The 22,086-nt window shown below is 40.5% G+C and overlaps 1 protein-coding gene across 4 annotated transcripts in view; it reads left to right on the top strand.

Annotated features, from left to right (window-relative positions):
* The window catches only part of CTNNA3 (catenin alpha 3), a 430,393-nt gene that overhangs the window by 309,046 nt on the left and 99,261 nt on the right, over nucleotides 1–22,086 (top strand). For all 4 annotated transcript variants that reach the window (XM_019286635.3, XM_019286634.3, XM_010400758.4 and 1 more), the window contains one exon: nucleotides 12,423–12,623. In XM_019286635.3, coding sequence (XP_019142180.1) covers nucleotides 12,423–12,623 — 201 coding nt within the window. The remainder of the gene's footprint in view (nucleotides 1–12,422; nucleotides 12,624–22,086) is intronic.

Raw genomic sequence — 22,086 nt, 5'->3', positions numbered from 1 at the left:
CAGAGTCACGATACGAACATCGATATGATTTGAGCATCGTGCTCCAGTCTTGTTATTCGGTTACACCAAGTTATACTTCTTCCAAAGTTCACGCCCCTTTCCCATGAGAAAGCCTCTAAGCAGCGGGGTAGCTGACCAGTGTATACCTTTTCCCAAGGCTGTTCAAGGCTGCCGGCTAGCAGGTGCCTTGCAAGCCTGTTTTCAGCCTGAGGCCCCATCAGGGGTACTTCTGCAACAGGCCTGGGACGCCCAAGCTCTCCTGGGGTATCCTATATTTCACAAGGAATCCCTCTACACTTACCCTGTGCCATCTCAGAACTGTCCAGGAACAGCAGCTGAAAGCCTTTTGGAAATCCAGTGTACAGTTACCAGCTGAAGTGCTTCTCTCATTCTTTGCTGGTGCCTCTGGTTTGTGATCACAGCTTTGTACTCTGCAGAGCTACCTGAACTCTTCTTAATTATGTTGTGTTCCAGCCTCTCTCTGTTCTGTTTTACATAGAAGTTATACCAGTTTGCCAGCAGAAATACTACGTATGGATTTCTGATTCCCCTGATTCCTACCAACCACCATGGTAATCCAAAAGTTACCACCATGGTAATCCATTTTTCTTACTCTGTTATTAAGATAAATAGAACTTGATATGCTTCGTGTCACAACTGATAGTTCAATGAGCAATTTTCAGTTTTCTTTAGAGGAATGTCTTCTTCCTGGAAATTTGTTGACGTCATGGTATGCATTTTGTTTTCATTGAAAATCTAACATTGTCTGCTATCTCCCTTTGGTAATCCCTATCCTTGCCTCAGAAGTAGCTTACAGTCCTGATACACCGATTTAAATGCAAATTGCTCTTGCAACACTCCTGCTTAGACTCAAGGACAGACATTATAATGTGTTACACTTGTTAGGCAGTGGATGTGTTCTTAGGGACTGCTTGGTTAGGTATGCCATGTCCTAGCCACCGGATCTGACCATGTGTCAGATTGACCAGGCTGATTTTGGGAACCATTCTGGCAAGTGTTGTCCCATGAAAACCTGCTATTCCAAATTAGTATTTTCTAAATCAAGATGATCTGCTCTTGTTACTGAGGTAACGGGAACATTTTAGTGGTGAACTTTTGGAGAGCTGTAGAGGGTAAGAGCAAATGGGATGTGTGAAGTCACTGAGCAAGCAGGCAGGACTAAGGAGCTGGGTAGTGCACTTCAGCAGTGAACTTGGCATTTCGATGACTTGAGGTTTCTGTTTAGAAACTGAAATTTCATATTGAATTCCTGCTCTGTTCTTACTGAATTTCAGTAAGTTGTTGCTGAGATCTTTTTAACTATGAGATTTGTTTCTTATCACAAGCTTTGCAAACTACTGGCATCTTCCTCAAGAGTTTTGAAGGCTGATGCATTTGGAATTCACTTTGTATGGGATTTGGACGAGTTGAGATTTGGCAGCCTTTGGAGCATGGTCTAAGATGCATGGGTTTGATGCAGATTTGGATTAATTTTTTGTGTGTTTATTTCCTAACAGGCTGCTTGCTAATGTCTTTCCAGCTGCATTTGTGGCAGTAGCTTTTAATGGTTTTATGCAGCTTTGCAGAAATTTATTTGCTTGCTTTTTGTAATGAGGTCTACTGGAAATATGCACAAGTGTTCCCAAAAACTGGTAGGAAAATAAGCACAACCAAATGGTAAGGGAAGATTTTGGTCAATGGCATTAAGAGTGTAAGGTGGTGCAGAATGCCAGGCTCTGTTTCAAGGATAAGATACAAAATCTTTGTCTGGGAGAGCAGGTTCCAGTTGTGTTGTAGTTCTGAAACTGGACTGTGCTTTTATTACTGGAAGCAGCATGTCAAATCTGTCTGTTCTTTCGAAGTGAAACTTTACAAAACAGACTTGCATATGTGCACAAGATGAGCAAAAGCTGATTGTTGAATGTGATGTGTCCCCTAAAGGTTCCCTCTTGTGTACTTGTTATCAAGCAGTAGGACTCTAACAAGGTTTTCTTGGTAGTCCAAAGGCAGCCTACCCTTTGGAATGTCCAGCAGCTGGGTAGGACGTGCCTATTTGTTACAAAGGTGGGAACCCTTAGCACGCCAGGGAGAAAAAACCGAGTGTGAAGTCAAAGAGTGCTAATTGAGTATGTGGGGTGCACAAAGTCTGAATTACGCCTTAACTTCTGGTGCATGTAAGTTTAGCAGATACCTCAGATTTGGTCTCAGAAATTTGGTGGATGGTAGTGTAATAAAACTTCAAACCAAACAAACAACCTCCCAAACTTTAGGTCCTCTGAAACCCCAACAAGTTGAAAACAAACCAGCAGCACCCGTCCTCCACCAAGAGCAAAAATGGTATCAGCTTAGATTTTAGTGGGAAAACTGATCTAATGAAGAGGCAGCTTTTCTCTGCAAGTGAGAGGTAACTTTTCACCAGCAAACAATCCAATTTGCAGAGGAGGATACAGCAGGAAAATTGACAAGTTTGTCACAGTTTAAAAGTTACTGTTTTTGTAGGGAGACTTGGGAGTTTCCTACCCCAATTGTCTCTTGTCAATGAAACGTTTTCTCTCTCTTAACACTTGCCCTGTCTGTGCCTTGGTTGTTGTGTCAAACAGCATTATTAGGTGTTGATCACATGCTCACTAAAGGATATACAAAGCTGTAACAAGAGAATATTATCATAAAGTCAGTATCTTCACCTAAGCAATTATTGAAGAGTGGCAGATGGCTATTATCTTTTGACAATATTTCATAGACAGTCAAATAGCCACCATTTAACATAATAGTCTGCTTTGTTGAATGTGCTGTGAAACAGGTAACACAAAGCTCTCCAATTTTACACCACTGATACAGCAAAAGGAAATAGATAATATCACATTTGTTAATTCTCCTCTCTCCCCACCCAAGGAAATGAAATCTTTTGAAGGTAACAAATTGTCCAAACCTTCCAGCTGATGCAAAGACAGACATTGAATATTCCCTAGTAATTGCAAATTTCTTTTTATGCTGTTTGGTCCAAACTGGGAAGAATGCCAGCTCTTCATTCTATAGCATCTGCCCTGAAATTATGAACTAGGTTATCAGCTATGCATTGATTTTTAAGGCAGGTGCTATGAACTATTTCCCTATAATCTGGCTAGTTGTTTCCCTGTTCCGAAGACTTTCATTTCCAATGAGATAAGTCTCGGTGTAATTCCTGGCGTAAACTAATTCCTTTAGATAATCCCTTACTCAGAAAACATTGCTTTTGCCATTTTAGACTTAAAGATTTATGATTTATCAAGGCCTTTCTGAGTTTCTAAGAGATATTTTCATGAAGTTAGGCAATATTTTAGCTAGATTTGGATTCTGAATGCAGAATTTAGAAAGCAACAATAAATTTTCCATTTCCCAGCCATAGAAGGGCAGAAAACAAATTTATTTATGCCCTGTTTTGGGCTAGTTCATATTTCACCTAAGGCAATAAAAGTTCAGACTTCAGTTCTTTTCTTTTGGCAGAGCAAATGATATGGAAAATTGAATCTCAACTTTCATAGCCCTGAGAATGCAACTTTTTTTTTTTTTTTTTTGGTAGCTTCTATCTGCTTTAATTAATTGGGTGTGTAAGCAACTCTGCATTGAAACCAGGCAGGTGAGGCACAAAAGACCAAGCAAAGGCTTGTGGAGCATTTTTTATGTGACACAGTCCTCTGCTTATATGCTGAAGGAGAATGCTCTCCTGTTGTTAAGAATTCTTCCACAGGCAGTTCTAGCAGGCTGCTGCAAAGCTAATGACAATGAAGAAACAAAGGAACAAATTGCCAAGAAAAGTATCTCCCCTTCTGTAGTTCATCTCCTGGAAAAAGAAGCCTCCCAGAATTTATAAAAGGACAGAAAGGGAAACTGTCTCCTGTATTTTTTGAGAGGGAATGTTCTGTGGAGAATAATGAAGGCTCTGGTTGTGCATTGCGGTGGAAATGAAGGGAACAGGCCCAGACTGAACATAAAGAAAATGGTTAACGTGTGTATTTTTTGAGCTGACTGCCACATACTAAGGGAAAATGTGACAGGATTTTGTAAGACAAATAATTCTCCATTACCCAGTAGCTAAAGAGTGAAAAGTAATGACTATGTCTAAGGTAACAAGCTCAAAAGAAAAGTTTAAGCTAAGGCTGCCAGTTGGTGGCAAATGTTGTGAACAATTTTATGACAATGTCTGTAAAAGGCGTTGCTGATGCAGAAGAGGTGTGTTCCAGTCATTTGGGGAGCCTGCTATGTCCGCCTTAGCCATGCTCGTTTTGGCTGGCAGTTCTTACTGTTCTTCCCTCTCTATCACAGAATCCTAAAACCACTGTGGTTGGAAGGGACTTGAAGGTCTAGTCCATCCTGCTGCTCACAGCTGGGTCCGTATTGTATTCAAACCAAGAACAACCTCTCTGAGGTTCTTTATTCTGGTGAATCCCATTATCCTTGCAGTGATTCCCTGTCTCTCCTGCCCCAGTCCTCAGCAGCTTCATTTTGACTGTTACCGCTCATTTGCCAGCCTCACACTGCAGAAGTGAAAAACCAGAGTCAATTAACCTGTTAATGCAGAATTAAGGTCATGTGGAAATGTTTTTCTAGCATTCTGTGTTCACTAAAACTTAAATTCCTAAAAAGCATTGTTGGAGGAGAAGGGTGTATGCTGATAACTCATGGCTTCTTGGATTTGTCTGGAAGCACTGTTTCTTGAGGTATTTACACCTAATACATTACTAGCTACTTTTTGGAGCAGTTTAGCAAAGCAGGGTGTATAAAGCAGGTTAGTTGAAACAGGACTTGCTATGGAAGAGGAAATAGGGACGGTTTGTGAGCACATCTAGGAGATCATAGAATCATAGAGTGGTCTGGGCAGGAAGGGACTTTGAAACCCATCCAGTCCCCTGCCTTGGGCAGGGACACCATCAGCTAGACCAGGCTGCACATGTACCATGAGAATTCTAATGTAAATAACTGCACATTGAAGTATCAGTCTCTCTGCTGTAGTTGACACAGAAAAAGTTTTCCTAGTCTAGTTTTCCTAGAAAAAGGTTTGCTGCCTCGTGTTGGCCAAATGGCATTCTGGTCATTGTTTTCAGGGGTTAATGTGGTCAAATTAAGGTTGAAGAGCTTTATTGCATTGTACTTCAAGAAGTTGAAGTCGATGAATTTGTTAGTAAGGTAAATTACCTTCTTGGAAAAAGTTCACTATTTTTGGTTATACTACTTTGGTGAAGAGAATGCTCTTCTGTGAGAGAATTGTTATTGCCATAATTTACCTGGGTTATCAACATTATAATTACCTAGGTCATAGCTGAGACATTGCTAGTCTGAGTAAAATTGGCTGTGTTCATTCTGGAATTTAGTAGCAGTTGAAAAGGGGCAGGAGGGCATACTGCAAACACTATTTGTGGTTACAGTGATTTCTAAGGATTCAACAAGAATGCTTTGTTTTACTTCCTCATGGTCTCCTCTTTCCTGTCCTGCTGCCATTTCCAATTCTTTGGTTTTCCCTTCTGATCCTGCAGAGTCAGCAGCATGTTACAGAGTATTAATACATAAAAAATTCTATGTTGCTTCTGTATATTGTTGAGGAGAAGTATGAACCATCCCCCGTAAGTTTAGGATAAAAACTGAGCTAAGCATTCTGAGGTGACTGTAGCCAGAGATGAGAAATGGGCACCTCTGAGGCCCAAGTCCTTGCAGACCTTTACATGTGTATGTGAAGGATGGAGGTGGATTGTCCCTAAAATGAATAACTTCTTCACCTGACACAAGAAGGTTGTGTTTAAGAGGACTGGGCCAAGTGAAGGGGCTGGGGCCAAGTTCTGTGAGTGCGTGTCACCCCTGCATGTTTCTGAAGGGAAGTGTTTCCTTGGGCTTGCAGCCCAGGGAACAGCTGAAGTCTGGAAATGGAGAAGTGACCCCTGCCCAGCTGGATATGTTGACATTTTTGCTTTTTCTGGCTTCCCTTTATCTCGGTCCTGTCCCAGTGTTCGTGCTTCTGGTCTACGTCTTGTCCGCCTGTGCTCTCTCCAGATCCTTACCTGGATCCAGGTTGGCCTGTGTACTTCTACAGGGAACTTCCCTGTTTTCAGAGCTCTCTGAGCTTGGCTTGTGTGAAGCTTTAGGAGAGGAGAGACACTGAAACATGCTGAGAGTTAAAGCTGGTGCTTCTTTCATTTCCCCAAGGTCCTGGAATACACCTGGTTGCTGAATGGGGAAGCTGACAGTCCAGAAACCTGTCTGAGGGCTGAATTTTGTGCCCAAGAAGTGGAGGGCAAGGATTGAAGCACAAGCAGTTAGCATCTCAAATCAACCAAGTCTTACTGTAATCACATTAAAAGGAATGAGGGAGAGGAATTAAACTCTGGAAAGGATTAATATTGCTGTAAGATTCTCACTCATGCAGGGGGAGAAATTTTCTGTAATCTGAAACCTTTATCAGCCAGTTAAACTGATAATTTTGGGCTGCCAACTCTGTAATTAGTAGATACTTATTTAAGGCATATTCTCTCTTTCTGTTTTGGTGGTGATGTGGCAGAGAATTTTGGGTGGGTTTGGTTTTACTGTGTGGATTGGGTTGTTTTTGTTGATTTTTTTTTTTTTTTTTGGTGTGTTTTTCTGTTTGTGTTGATGGGTTTTTTTGTGTGAGTTTTTTTGTTTGTGTTTTTTAGGTTTCATGAGTTTAGGTACTGGCGTTTCAGACTCATTCATGCATATGTGAATGAAAATGAACCTTAAGGAGAAGCTGCCAACTCAGTCAATGCTTTGATCACCCTGGAAGAAATACACACTTCAGTTAGTATTTTCTGGGAACAGAACTGAAACCAATGTTTCAGGCTACAGGTTTAAGTTTCTAAAAACATAAAGTATTGTGTCTCTTTTCCCTGAAAAATAATCTATAGGGACTTGCACAGATAATGATAGATCCTGAAGAACATTGCCTAGGGGGCTATTTTCATAGTATTCCCGCTTTTCTCTCCCCACAGTCATCTTCCATTTTTATTCTTCTGTTGTCTTCTAGCTTGTCTTGCAGCCTCCAGCTTACTGTTTGAGACAGACACCATATTTCTGTCTTATGTCCCGTGATACTGGATAGTCTTAGATTTTACCTGTCTTCCAAGTTAGCTTACTGTTTTCTGGAACACTCTGGCAAATTTTGTGGACATGTTGTTCTTTCAGGAAAATCTGTACTTGCAGCCTAGTATCCATTAACATGAGGCATACATGTTAACTCAGGAGGCTTCTCATGTATATGCTTGATCTTTCTTGGCATCACAACTCCCCTTTCAAAGGGAGGTTATAGTTAAACAGTGCTGGAAAAGTCTGCCGCAAAGGGAATATAAATTCATTTTCTCTAGCACCTAAGAACAACAGCATTTGCACCCAGTTGTCTACACCAATTAATTTCTGATCTTCACAGGCAATTTGTTCAAATGTTTCCCCATGCTCATAGTGGAGAAACTATTTTTTTTTTTCATTATATCAAGTCTCAAGTTTCCTTTGCTTTCCTGCTGACCAATTGCCTGTTGGTGCATTTGTTCAGCTTGTCAGGGTTGGTCTGGGTGGCAGCCCTGTCCTCTGGAGTTTGAGCCAGCCAATCTGCCCAGTCGATGTCACCTCCAGAGCTGCTCAGGATGTGTGCTGTGTCTGGCCTTAAATGGTCCCAGCCTTGTCATCCCCCCTTCCTGAGGAGCAGCTTTCCCAGCACACTGTGTAACTTGGTCCTACTGCCTGCTCTTTGGTGAGCCTGCAGGGCTGTTCACCTGCCCATGGCTGTTCACCTGCCCAGGTACTGCCACCCTTGTTTCCCTGTAGGGAGGCTGGGGACACTGGCACAAGTGTTTTTCAGGTAAGGGATAACCAGAGCACTGCCCTCATCCATAGAGCCAGTCCTTCGTCACTGAAAGCAATCAGTTTGTCCATGCTTGATTTGCCTGTAGTAGTAAATCAGTACTGTTTGTTCCTAATAATCTTCTTGTCCTTCTGGTGCCTGGAAATGTTTTCCTTGAGGTCTTGCCTCATAATTTTTACAGGAACTGAGGTGAAGCTTTAGCCCGTAGCTTTCTGGATCCTCCTTGCCTTTTAAGCTGGACAGTAGACACTTTAACACTTTTTATGTTATAGCTCTGTGTGTTTAAAGCTGGAGCATTTTGGAAGTGTGAATGCATTTGGGTAAATACCAGACAACTGGGGACCCTGCCTGTCAGTACCACCCTTGGTCTGAGACAGAATGACAGTGTTGTCAGATGGATTAGCAACTAACAATATTAGAAATTACCATTTAGTTCCTTAGATTTAGCAGATGAAGGATGTTTAGTTAATACAATTAGAGAAGAAAGGACAAGTATTTTCCTTGTTTTAAGTATTTATTTTTCTGCACTTTTCTATTAATTTAAAAATTCTTCTCTTGAAATTGCCAGGAACTTTGGACATTAGGTGATTACCAGTGATTTTATTTCTGAGTAGTGACTAAGACTGTCTTGCTTGTAGAATATAGATATTTTATTAAAAGAGCTGCAAGTGCCAAGAAAATCTGTTTCATAAGATTGCTGATGCAGATTTAGCCTTGAGTATTGTCTGAACTTCAGTATGTAGCAAAAAGGTGGGAATTAGATTAACTTGAGGTTTTTTTGGTTTTGTGGTTTTTTTTTTTTTTTTTTTTCTATCTGAATACAAGAGGAGTGATAGCAGTGAGTTGTATACTGGGACTTGCACTTTCCGCTTAGTTGCTTTGTTCTCTTAACTTTGGCACTAAAACTTGCTAAATCTAAGTATGGATGTTCTTAATGTTTATTTGCTGTCAGATACCTTTTTGGAGTTCATAAAAGCATTATGAGTCTGTGGGAGCATGTCTTTTGCCATGCTAGGTAGTGCCATTATTGGAAAACTTGGAATCCTTTTCTGATGAGCACTGTAAGGTACCATGGCCAGGGAATAGGAGTTATCTGAAAGGAAGCTGACTTTTTGTACAAAGTTTCTTTGCTTCCCGTTTTATCATGCCAACAGATAGGAAAAGATAGAAATCTTTTTTTTTGGCTAGACTATCACTGCATACATTCCTAATTTTATGATTTAAGGCTTGCAGAGAAGAATGTTTAATTTTTGTCTTGTCTTCAGGAGACCAAATTGAGTTTTATAATGCTTCTTCATGTACTACATTTTTAAAATTTCTAGTAATTTTTTTTCTTTTTTTCATAATGTTTCCATTTAGTTCACTTTTTTTTTTTTTTTTAGCTAAACAGAGAAACTTTAATAAAGTGCTTCAACTGAGGCCTTAATTAGTGCCAAGTGAGTGGAAGGGCATCACCTGTCTTTTTCTTAGATGACATGCAAAGGAAGAGCTATTGATTTTGTCCCAGAGACAGTCTGAGTCATGGCTTTAACAGACAGCTTTATTAGCCATTGGTTAGCTCAGCTGAGATATGATTTTTGGCCATTTTTGACTAACACCAAAATCCCAGAGGGAAATCAGAAGGTGCAGTGCACTGCTCGTGATAATTGCTGTGGCAACCATGGCAATCTGACAATTTCCTTAAGCATCTATCAATCCACTGTTACAATTAACTCTTCTGCTAGACATTGACTCATGACAAAGAGATGGTACATCATCCTAATCTTCCTTTTCTGCTTTGGAAAGTAAGATACTTGGATGAAAATCAAAAGTTGACCTAATGCATTTTGTATAGGAAGAGGAAGTATCTGTAAGAAAGATAGAGGTTAAAACAATCTCAGCTGGACTGTGATCAGTGCTGTTTCTTTTCTTTTCTGTTAGATCTCCTAAGGCAAATGCATAAGCTTATTTGTGCCTTGAGAAAATTAAGTTAAGCGAAGTTTTATTGATTGTAAAGTAGCTCATCTGGGAAGAGCTTCAGAACATTGTGAGAGGCTGCCTGTTGGCTGTGGGTATTCAGCAGGTGCTGCTGGGCAGTGCCTGTGCTGGGGACAAGCTCACTTGTGATTTTTGTGTGTGCCCATTGTATCTGTTGTCATGCTGCCCAGGGCTTGGGAGTGTCTGACACACAGATGGCATTGGGCAGGTTCCCAGTGATCCTTGACATGTGGCCATGGATGGATGGAGCAAGAAAAGCTGTTGCACTTCTTTTCTAGTAGGAGGTGGATGGACAATACAAAATAAAATCTGTGTCCCTCTTTGTCATCTTTGAAGCACAGTATCTGAAAGCATACATCACAGTCTAATTTATATCCAGTTGTAAAATGCCTTAAAAGGAGCCTTGCCATTTTGGAAGGAAGCTGCTGATGGGAATCTCAGGCTTACAACATACAGGTCTAACTGCGTTTCTCTTGAGCATCTGGTCTCAAGTTTGCTGTTCCGTAAACATGTTGTTAGTGACATCCCTTAGAAGGGTTGGGAAACTGGGAGCTTTCCACCATGTGTTCCATTCATGCAGTATGTCCATTAGGCCACAGGCAGTTTTATTTTTTTAATGCCCATGAGATTCATGTCGTATGAAATAACCAGGTGACTGTGTCTTTCCATTATGGAGATTTTGCTTGGTAGATCCCAGAAGAGCCCTGCTTTTCTGTTTACACAGGATTAAGCCCTTTAACCACTGTCTTTGCTGGACAGTAAAAAGCAGTGTATTCTTCACACCAAGACCCTTAAAGTGGTGGTTGTACTATCCACTTCTGTCATTGTCTCTGCTAACACATGGACAGTATTAAAACTAATACAGTCGTGGCCCGTACTACTTCATTTTAGACGTAACTGTGGCAGCAGAAGTGGGGTATTTTAGTAGTTTCTCTGCATTCTGTGCATGTCAGCCCTCTCTTTCCATCATTGTGCACATTGACAAACTGGTTGGTTTGGAAGCCTCCCGTTGTGGAAGCACACAGGAAGAGATGCCTGGAAAAGGAAAGGTAAGTTCTAACCTGTACAGCACAGGTTAGTGCCTGGAACCTCTTTGTGCACCTGGTCATTTGGTGCCTTCTTTCCCAGCTGGATATGTTGTGTTTGGCATGGGAGGAACTGAAGTAGCTGCCAGTGCTGAGTGCCTTTTTGCATGGAGCTGTCAGTCCATGGGTGCAGCTACCAAATGAACACGGAGTGCTGACAAAGTCAGCATTGCTAAATTTCTTTTTTTCTGCTGACCTTGGAGGTGGTGACATGGATCTGAAAAAGATAAGGACACTTATGTTTCCAGAGGCATTCTGTGATGTAGCCATTTCATAAACTGAACCAGAATTCATAGGTTTTTGCATAGGCAGGATCCCAAGATACTCATGCCAGATCCAGTTAGTAATTTAGGATTACCTAATGGTGTGTTTTATCTGTCCAAGTTACTGTGATTGTCCAATTTATTGTATAACATAAAACATAATTTAATACTCATGTACCGAATAGCAGTCATGTGAATTAACAAGAAACCTGTAAGCTCTGAATTAATTCATTGCTTAGTGCAAGGGAAGTTTCACTGGTGCTTTTGAAGATGGAGCAAATCTATTGCCTTCACAAAGTGCACTTCTAATGCTCTTGTAGTACATTCTCTGGAGAGACAAAGCAGATTGTAGATCTGTGTAGGAAAGGAAATTAAATATCAGCACTAATAGGGAAGCTTTTAAGAAGTATTTAAGCTTTAAAGCAGTAAACATATTATCATTTAAAAACTTATTTTAAATACTACCTTTGTACCATAAGTTAGATTTTATATTTGCATTACTCTGCCTGAAAAAAAAAGGACTATGTCTTTCAATATTGGTTGTATAGATGGAAATATTAACATACCACATAACTGTTCTCTCTGTAGCCCCTGACATTACTGTTTTCTAGCTTGATTTGAATACTTTCTTATGCTTGTTACCCTTTAGTTTAGGACCAGTCTTTAGTTCCAGTATTTTCTCCTTCATCTTTGTCCTTCCTGCTGATGTTTTTTTCCTCATTTCTACGTATTTGAGTATCAAAGAATGGTTTTGTAAGCACAAACATAACTTTACTATTGCCAGTTTAAAAATTTATGTTTAGAAAGACAAGGGGGTGATAATTTACTTTAGAGTTTGATTTAGCATGAGCATCCTATGGCATGGATATAAAAGAAGTTGGTTTAGTTGTTGAGCAACTGTTTGTCATTGGAGACTCTTTAGGGAAAATGTCACAGTGGCTTAAGAAGGTTTCAACAATAAAGTAGCAGCTTTAATAAATTTTTGTTCATTTTGCAAATACTTACCTTGTGTGTAAGGCTTTATGGTTTTCATATTTTTATGACACTTTCTGACTCAGTATTTTATTGTTGCTCTTGCTTATAGGAAGGTATTACAGTGCCTTTGAATTCTAGGAATCGGGAAGTTGTTAGCAGAATTTCAAGGCAGTTCAGTGTAGGTTTCCCACTGTAAGTTTTGCAGCCAAGCTCAGCTGTGTGTGTAAGTGGTGTCTGAGTGCATAAGAAGCGTGTGTTAAAGCAGTACCATTGTGCTTGCAGAGAGCCACATCCTGGAGGACGTGAACCGGTGCATCGTGGCGCTGAGGGAGCAGGATGCCGAGGGCCTGGACCGTGCCGCGGGTGCCATCCGTGGCCGCGCCGCCAGGGTCGCTCACATCGTGGCGGGGGAGATGGACAACTATGAGCCAGGAGCTTACACCGAGGGGGTCATGATGCATGTGCAGCATCTCACCAAGGCCGGTGAGTCTGGTTTCTGGAGCTTTTATGGTGGTGTAACCTTGCCTTTATCCGCCACATTTAAAGTGAATCCTGTGGGTCTCTGATGTAACGTATGGGTGGTGCACTGATGGTTCCCTCTGAGGTCTCTGCTCTCCTTTCAGCAAGCTGTCGAGTTAGGATGAGACCATGCAGTGCAAAACTCACTTCTAAAATTTTGAGTTACATGATCTCTGTAAGGTTTCTTAAGTTATGGAAGGCTGTTACTGGGGTTCTTAATGCATGTCACAATGTTTGAAGACTTGTAACTAATGAGGCAGGAGCTTCCCATGTTGTTGCACTGGCCTTACCACACCTGCTCTAAGCAGATGAAAGGCAAACTCAGAGAAGGAGGTGCATGATTTGTGTGTACTTCCACTTTAAAGACTGTTGATCAGATGTCCCAAAAAATCTTCAGTTTTTGCAAAGCAAGTTTGAAACTTTCTAAAATGTTTAGTAGTCTCCTTTACATTTTCATAGTATTAAAAAAGAGGGCATCCTATATTGAGTACCTGTATTGCAAATGCCTGTACTGGCCACAGGGGGTGTAACTGCACTATTTTAGAAATGGTTCCTGTGTTTTCTGTAAATGATTCTCTGTTTTTCATCGTGTATACTTAATTAAAAAAAAAAAAAGAAATTATCTGTGGAGTCCCCAGTACGTCCATGTTTTCAGTGGTTGCGAGTCTAGTAGTTGGGCAGTTAAACTGCTCCTAAGAGATTTTCTCCAAGTCTGTACATCTCTGGACTATGGGATTTAGCTTCCTGAACTCAGAAGTCTAAATTCTAGCTCTGTCAATCTAAACAAATGTCTAGTACCTTACATTTGACTGATATTTGCTTCATTTTACCACAAGAAAAGACAGGAATTTTGTTTGAGCTTGCTCTTAGTTAAAGTTCAAATATGTCCAGGGCAGAACCATCTTCACGTGAACAAGAGTAAACTGACATTGTAGTGAAGTGGCAAAAGGGACAGAATAGTGGGAAGAGTTTGAAATAGACTTGCCTGTTTTTATCTTACTATATTGTGATGAGAAAATTGAAAAAATGTCGCCATTGCATTCCTTTCTTCATGATTTCTGGAAGTACTGTGACAGATATCAAGAGAAGCAGCATAGAAAAGCAAAGTTTTGATTCTCATTTAAAAGCTGAGCCCGTTTTTCTTGAAACTGATAGCATTTAAAGACATTAGGAGTTGACAGTGATTTCTGTTCTGTTGCCTTGCTTTGACAGTAATATATATAATATACCTAAACCTGTCTGTCTGCAGAAGACAGGGAGACACAACACTGGTTGTGGTTGTTTGCTTGTTTCAAGGGACATCAAGCATGGTGACATCTCAAATGACTTTGCAGTACTTCAAAGAATTCACTGTCTTTGTTGTTCAATAGGAGTGGAAAAAAGGCACATGTACTTCTCTTTTCCGCCTGTGTTTATATGATCTGCAATGAACAGACATCGAGCTGTGTGAGAGCTGCTTGGTTGCTTCCTGGTTTTGTTATTTTTAACTTTTTCAGCTTACAGGTAAAATGTAGGTAGATTGCAGCCCTCAGGTGTAACCTAAACTATTCTATCCCAGCTGGGCCTTTCAGGTCCAGCTGATTGCAAGGGGACACTTCACCAGGAGAGAACTCTGTATTTATGCTGCCATAACCTCCTCAGTTAATTTCCACAAATAACCTCAGGCAGCGAAGGGAATCCTTTATGCCTAATGAAGAGATGAAGTGTTACTGATGAGAAATTATTGCAGGTAGTGTAGAATTAGGGAAAAAAAAATTACAGACAAGCAGCATACGTGGAAATAGCAGAGAAGTAAAAACAAAAATGGAAGAGTGAATGGGAGAAGAAATAGGAAGGATGCAAACTGGAGGTAGCAGGAGAGAGAAAATGTGCAGAAAGTGGAGCAGATATATTTACTGTTTGTTAAAACAAAAATCAAGGCTAAGTTGTGGAATGCATGTCGAGGTAATTTATAAGAAAAAGGTTTAATTCTCTGCATTGCAGTATGTAAGAAAAGAGCATAAGATCACTGAATCTGTCTCTTCAGCTGGAAGACATCAGACATATTTAAGATAAAGTGAGATATTCAACAGTAATATCTTAATACTGCCAAAGAATGAGTATTAAAAACTGGATCTTAATTTCTTAGCTCAGGTTGTGTAGTCTGGTGTACATACGAGCTGTTGGCAACCAAGTGCATCTCTATAGCACTGTACAATGGAGTGTCTGCTTTCTCAGGTGTATTTATGCTGTTCCTCTGTTTTACCTCTTCCCTTTCCCTGAACAAGAAGAAAAACCCCAAGAAAACTAACACCAAGGCTCTGCAAAAGCCCCATTTATAGTGTGGAGCTGAGCTTTTAGAAGTTAAATACTGCCAGAACTGGAGTTGTCTTTGCAGCCTTGATATCCCTTGATTTGCACTCTGTGTGTGCATGACATGCATTAGGACATTGTGGTTATGTGATCGTACACAGTTGTGTTACTAACAGCTGCTTTATGAGGTCACTGCATGGGCATAGGCCAGGGTCATGTATTAGAGAAGGCTGAAGTCCACAGGCTCAATTTAGAATGTAATGAAGCACAAGACTGTGGGGAGAGAATACATGATCTCATATTGGAGATAGCTGTAGATGGACTTGATGATCTTGGTCTTTCTGAACTGAAATGGTTCTGTGACTCTGTAGTTGCAGTGCCAGGGCCTGTGCGGAGTTTCTGCTGATACCCAGTCCTTGAGGCTGTAGTAATGGGGGGGGTGCAGGGATGCTCCCCAGCTCCTGCTGTGAGGGAGTGCTGTGCTGGCTGCTCCCTAGTTCTACACCACAGTGACACCGGGACGTTCTCTGTCCCTCCTGCTCTCAGGTTTCTGTGGGAAGAGCGGGGAGGTGTGTGGGTGGCGAAGAGCAGCAGAGCATTCCAGCCAAGGCCCCGGTGCAGATGGTTGTAAATCAGTATTGAGCATCATGCCCTGGAAGCGTCATGGCCCAGGGTCTGCGTAAAACCATGCGGACACTGGAGAAAAGTGTTGAGCCACGGGGTCTGTGCGTTCTATGGAGGCAGCGGATTTAACCCCACAGTGCCTGTTGGACTGTGCAAGGGTAAGGTAGTTGAGCTTGAGGCTGTGTTGTGGTATGGTTAAGGCTGTGAAAACGTTACTGCTGATGCCTCTTTCGTTCCTAATGTCTGGCACTGGTGGATAGATCAAAATAGGCAGATTGTTGCATTTTGGTAGGGTTTGTGTACTGTTGTATCAAAGTAAAATGAGACATTTAGGAACTCTTTTTATAAAACCCTAAGGTATTTCTACTTCATAACAGGAAGGGAGATCTTGTGCTCTACTTTTAAATACCAGTCTTCTATGTTATTTTATTGTCTGCCAGAATCTGCAGCAGTTAAATTTAAGTCAACAATTTATATTGTGGCATATATCTGTTGATAAAGTATAAAGTCTGTATTGTAAATTTGGTCTGCAGTTTTGCTTTAATGCTAAAGAATAATGATATACATACACGTGTAAATACATACATAAATCCTTTAGGTATTTAGATGTCTACAGATCTTATAAAAAAACAAGGAAAAGGGTGGAGACAAAGATTGGAAGTATTTTAACTGTCTCAAGTCCCCAGTGGGCCAAAGACATTGTTTTCAGACCTCTTTTGGAGTGCTTGGATTTGTGTCCAGTGATTTTCTTTAAGACCTCACAAGCCTCAGTTACTTTTTTGGCAGAATGTTTTAATGTCATATTACGTGCCAGTATGAATGAATTTATTTATTTACACTAATTCATTTATTTATTTATTTTCTGGTCCCAAGATTGTAATTTTGGTCACCTTCCAGTCTACCCTTTCCCTTCATAGCCCTTTCAGTGTGTGCACTTGTACAGCTCCATATTAGTACTTATCTACTACACCTGAAACAGAGCTTTCCTGTACAGTAATTTATTAATTGATTCTCTAGGGTGGATTAAATCTACTGCATTGCTTTTCTCTGGGAAAAGGTAATTTATCTCAGTCATAAAAGGACAGTGGGGTTTTCATGATACAAACTTCCTTCCAACTTACGCTTTTTATTTAGCTTTTCCATTTCTTGCAAGCCTATGTGCACAAGCTAATGGCTTGTATTTCCCTGGCTGCTTCACTTGCCTTTTTCAAATCCAGTTCACAGGTTTTGTTGCAGCATCTTATGTGAAATGACTGTCAGTTTCCTTTGTCCCCTGCCTCGAGTCTTCTGCGGTAGGGATTGCCTGCTCTTCTTCAGGAATGTGACTCTTTCACCCAAAAGACACCCTCCAAAGAGGAAATGCAAGAGGGGGTTGTGCCCACTCTGACATTTATGACTTATTTTGTCATCTTTAGGAAAGCCAACTGAGCCAGCATGGGGAGCAAGGAGCATCTCCAGAGACCTCACTGGCTTTTCCTAAGATGTATACTCAGATAGGATCCTTAAATGGGATGAACGGCCTGTTGAAGGTCCTTACCTCTTGTCATAGAACAAAAGATACCAATATGACCAACTTTATTCTAAATTATTTCTTTGGGGATAGCTAAAATGAGGTGAATGGATCTTACTCATTCTGTGGGGCACATGAAAAATCCTAAGTTTTTATTAATTTAGAAACACAAGTGTTTTTAATGAAAAATTATTTTTCACCACTTGTTCATCACTCTCAGAATGAGAACTAAAGAGAATACTTGCTGTTCAAGTCTGTTTAGTATTCAGTGATTTTTACCCTTTCTTATGAAGCCCAGAGAGTGCTGAAGAAGACTGACTCTTGACACTTCAAAATACATTAATAAAAAAAAAAAGAAAATCCCCAAAACATTTGAAGAAGGAGAGAGGCCTGAGTATGCAAATTTATGGAATTGGTGAACTTGTGAAATTGGTACACAACCCAGACAAGGAACAGCTTATGAGAAACTATTCAGCAGAATTATTGTAAGAGTAAGAGGAAAAAAAACATGGGCCAAGAAAAACACTGAGGGTATTTTCATGACTTAGGCTAAAACATTCTTTGTGTATGTTACATGATGATTGTAAGACTATAACTTAAGCAATAAACCTTCATTCTCGTGGTTGTTACTCTATTACAGAGTCAATAACTTCCCTTTGGTGGAGTCTGCAGTGAGACTTTTTTTTTTTTAGGGCTCTGTTCTGATCCTTCTGTGAAATTCTGTTAAGAATGTTGGCTTTAAAAATCAGATTTTGCTTCTGATATGAAGAATGCTCTGAAAAATAGGGGGAAATGCCAACATTTTTTGTGTTCCAGGTAATCAAAAAATGACCCTGAACATTGTCATTTCTTTTTGCCAATCTTTTCTTCCTTTCCTCTAGCTCAAAAATAGCTTTGCTTCACGGTTAGTAGCAGCAATGTCCACGTTGATTATAAGCATTAAGGGCGTTAAGGTGCCTTTAACTACACATTTGCTTCTTTAAAATGCTGTTGCACTTAGTGGTCATTTAAAGCACTGAGAAGAAACTGCTCTACTGGGCACTGCTCCCCCAGGCCTTGCTCAGTAGCAGCTTCAGAGTGCCCAATGCAGACTCACTGTTCAGGGCAGTTCTTGAACACCCTCAAAGTCTCCAAGAACTTTCCTCCTTCTCAAGAGAAACCTTATGTACCGGTTTGGCCAAATTTAGAAATATACTCTGAGAGAAGGCACAACCACCCTTCCCCCACCAGGTTCGGGAAAAAATAAATTTTCCTCAAAGGAAAGTGAAAGAGATAAAAACTATTTATTTAACAGACACATGGGAAAGGAAAATAATGCTAAATAATAAAATCTCTCACTGTGGAGAAAAACCTGGGAAAGTGTTAGAGTCCTCCCTTTGGTCTCCTCGGAGCTGGGGCGTGGCCCAGGGCCAGGCCCTCTGTGCCCGGTGGAAAGTCCTCCTGATGTGCTCTGATGTTACAGCAATCACGCAGTCCAGTAGAAAAGGGGAAAAATCCGAAATTCCAGGGAAGGAAAAATTTAACTCTCAGTCTCTCTCCGGAGAAAAAAAAAAAGCAGCTGAACCACTGGCCAAAAACTGTCCTGGGAGCAGCCAGCCGGGTGCTTCCTCCCTCCCCTGCTGCAGTGGGGAAAACCCATTGCTATCTGTGTGTGACCTTGAACAAGCTGCAAACTGCTTTGAAAAAGTTCTGCTCAGTTTTTTCCTTCCCCCTCTCAGGCTTAGTTTAGAGGCATAGAAAGGCACAAGAATTAATTTCTGGGCATAGGCAGCAATATGGGATACACATCATAAGGTCACCCCAAGACACCTTAATAAGAGCAGCATTTAAAATGCAGCATTTTTATAAAATAAAATCATGTTTCTGAGGGTAATAAATTTGTTTTTGCCGTGTTCAGTTGAGTTTTGATACTTTTTTGGTTGTTAGGTCATTTTGCTGAATTAGGATCGTAAATACCTTTCTGTGACCTGCCATGGATTCGGCACATGTGGTCTTGCTCCATCTAAATTACATGGGGAGAGGGAGGGAGGTGAGGGAAGGGTCTCTTGGTTTGAGTGGCATTGGTGGAAGAACTGGAAAAGGGAGGATGTTGTGTGAATTCTGAATCTTACTCCCATGGTAATGAATTTGCCATGTTCCTTGGTGAAGCCTGGTTTGCCTGCAGTCTGATTTTGGAGCAGAGGACACTTGGGTTAAGCCTTCCTTAAAGTACTGAACACCAGTTGTTGTCTTTGTTTCTGCAATTTCCACAGGCCCTACAGGGGAACTGAGGATGGAAGTATACTAACGGGCAGTAATGGCTTTTTTTTTTTTTTTTCTTCTATCCAGTGTTTTGTGGGCTAGGTTTTTTTTAGGTTGGTTGGTTTGTTGGATTTTTTTTCAAGTAGAATTGCCATTCTGAGTCACTGTATGTGACATTTTGTGATAAATCTTCCCTCACTTGAAGCTACTTTAAGAAATGACTTGTGACTTTCCAATATCTGTATAACTTTCATATATCCCTTTTAATATATTTCTGTCTCTTGGATCTTAAGGACCAGTGGACTGGTCTGGTTCAGTAGAGTCCCTTCATTAAAGACAGCCCTTCCTTAAGCTGATAACGAGATCAGGGAACTACTGCTGTTCCTTTTACTATGTATTTTTAACTGAAGCAAACTCTCAAGCTTGCGCAAGGTTATCTCTATGTCCATATCAAAGCCATTACCTTCATTTCACCTGTGACTTTCTTGCACAAAGTGCCTGGACCTCTGTAATGTTAAGCATATTTCATTCCCAAGTCTGTACTTGCCTTTCGCTTCCAGCTCTGTAGCCTTTCCAGTTGCTTGGAATGTGTTTTCCAGAGCCTCTGGGGCACAGTTTTCTCTCATTACTGTTGTCATAATGTTGTTCTTGTGGTCTTGTATCTACAAACCCTGATGCTATTGTTTCTTTGCATTTTGGGGGGAGTTACAAGCATGCTGTGTCTGTTGCAGTTGTCCAGGGTTAGTTTACTGTGTCTCTTGCTTTGCCATTCCACATTCAGAGAATCCTGTCATTCTGTTGTCTTTTAGAATACTGTAACACATTGGAGATGGCGTCTTTCTTACAGAAGGTGAAGTTTTTGTCTGTTTTACAGGTTTTTGCAATAGGAACATTTTAGTTCTTAATGAGCAGCTTTGGCTTCATCTGATGTGTCCTGGAGCTAAGCCGGTCAGATCTACCTGCTGGGTTTTCCCAGTACATACTGAAGTCTTTTGAGTACTTTGGGATTTACCACTCTTCTGACCATTTGCATGTCAGAGCATGGTCTGCTTCCTAAGCAGGATTGTGGACTGAGTAACTTCATTTCAGAAATCATCAGTGCTTAAAAGTTCATTCTCTATTTCATAGTACCTATGAAGACTGTTTTGGTTTAAATCTTCAGTATGAATCCAGTCTCACTAAGGGTTTCCTTAGTCCCGAAAAATGGCAGTACTTTTTTGTTCTTCAGCCTTAGCTCACTCCTAAGTTCTTCAGAGAGATAATTTCCTAACCTGAATTTACAAAAAGCACCTTTCGCAGTTTTCATTTTTGCATGTAATAAATTTTTATGTTTTATAGTAAAGTTCGTAATTTTTGTAACATGACCTATCATAAAATTATATGATCACCCTGCCTCCCTTCAATAGTATTTCCAGCTACATACAGCTAACTCAACTCTGCTTAAGATTTTTCTAGTGATTCCTTTCTGGCAACATGCCCTCAGCTCTTCGTGCTTCGTTCCTTAGAAAGCATGAACTGTTAGATCTGGAAATGATGCAGTGGCTCTTGATGGGGGGAGCATATGCATAATTCAGTAGGATTTATAAATGCCTGTGTATGTATGTTTGGATTATAAATCTGTTAACGTAGTAAAATTGATTCTTGTTGAAATCATAAATGATAAGCTTGTCTTTGTTTTGTTCACCTTGTCTCAGTAAGTCTGTCACCACCATTCATGGCAGTGTTTGGAGAAGTGGCATTGTATGCGTTATATGCCAGATAAATTTCTGTAAACAGGGTTTTTCCTTGCTTTCTGGGGACCATATTCTGTTTTCTACCAGAATCCCACTGCTGGGCAAGGACATCTCTGAAGCTGGTTTTGTTTGCTGCAGGCTTTATTTTGTGTCACAGCTGATGAGAACAGCAGACCACCTCCTCAGTTTACCCAGTGCTGTTGAACAGCTGCAGTTGTTTTGGAATAATTCATTAGACAGCAGACAAAGTGTAAGGAATGCATCCATTGAATTGAAGCATTTGTCATGGAGTTTCGTGTGGAAATGTATAACTGTCTGTCACTCACTCCTTTTTGATTGTTGTCAGGCATTAAAAATTCAAAGGTAGACAGCTTCAGTCAGCAGATGAGAAGGTCTCTATCTCGGGTATTGTGCAGAAAAGTTGTTGCAGAATTCCTCACCTTCCCAAGTGCTCTGAAGTAGCAGCCATGTTTTGCTTGTGGAATACTGGGCCTTGGCAGCTAGGTTAGGCAGTAAACTATTGATGACCCTCTTAATTAACAGGAATGTTTGGAGAAAACCCACAGATGTTTCAACAGATTGTTTGGTTTGGGTTTTTTTTCCTTATGGATTAATTTTATAATTTCTTCCCTGAACTGATGCTTCAAGTAACGTTCCTTGTACCAGGATATTAGTGCTTTCCCAGGAATTGTATTTTTGGTGTTGAAGGAGGCTTAAGATAATTGCCTGAAACTGATTCCTAGGTCTGAAGTCAGAAGTGTTTAGTGAGCAATTCTAGATGATATCAGCATACTGTTGCTTTTGATGTGCTTATGTTTTTAGGAGGGGGAGGCTAGAGTTCAGGAAATACTGTGAAGCAGACCTCTGAGGAAGCATTAATGGTAAAATAAATAATATTTAATGATAGTATGCCGAACATTAAAGTTGATACGTTGATTATAATAAGAGTGCCAGAAAGAAGTGGGAAAGATCTAAGAATGTGACCCTTGGAAAGATGATGGTACTCACTGTACGCTTTCCAAAGTAG

This window comes from Corvus cornix, chromosome 6 (genome assembly GCF_000738735.6).
Source record: "Corvus cornix cornix isolate S_Up_H32 chromosome 6, ASM73873v5, whole genome shotgun sequence".
NCBI classification, from domain to species: domain Eukaryota; kingdom Metazoa; phylum Chordata; class Aves; order Passeriformes; family Corvidae; genus Corvus; species Corvus cornix.
This window is presented reverse-complemented; position numbering and strand designations above follow the sequence as displayed.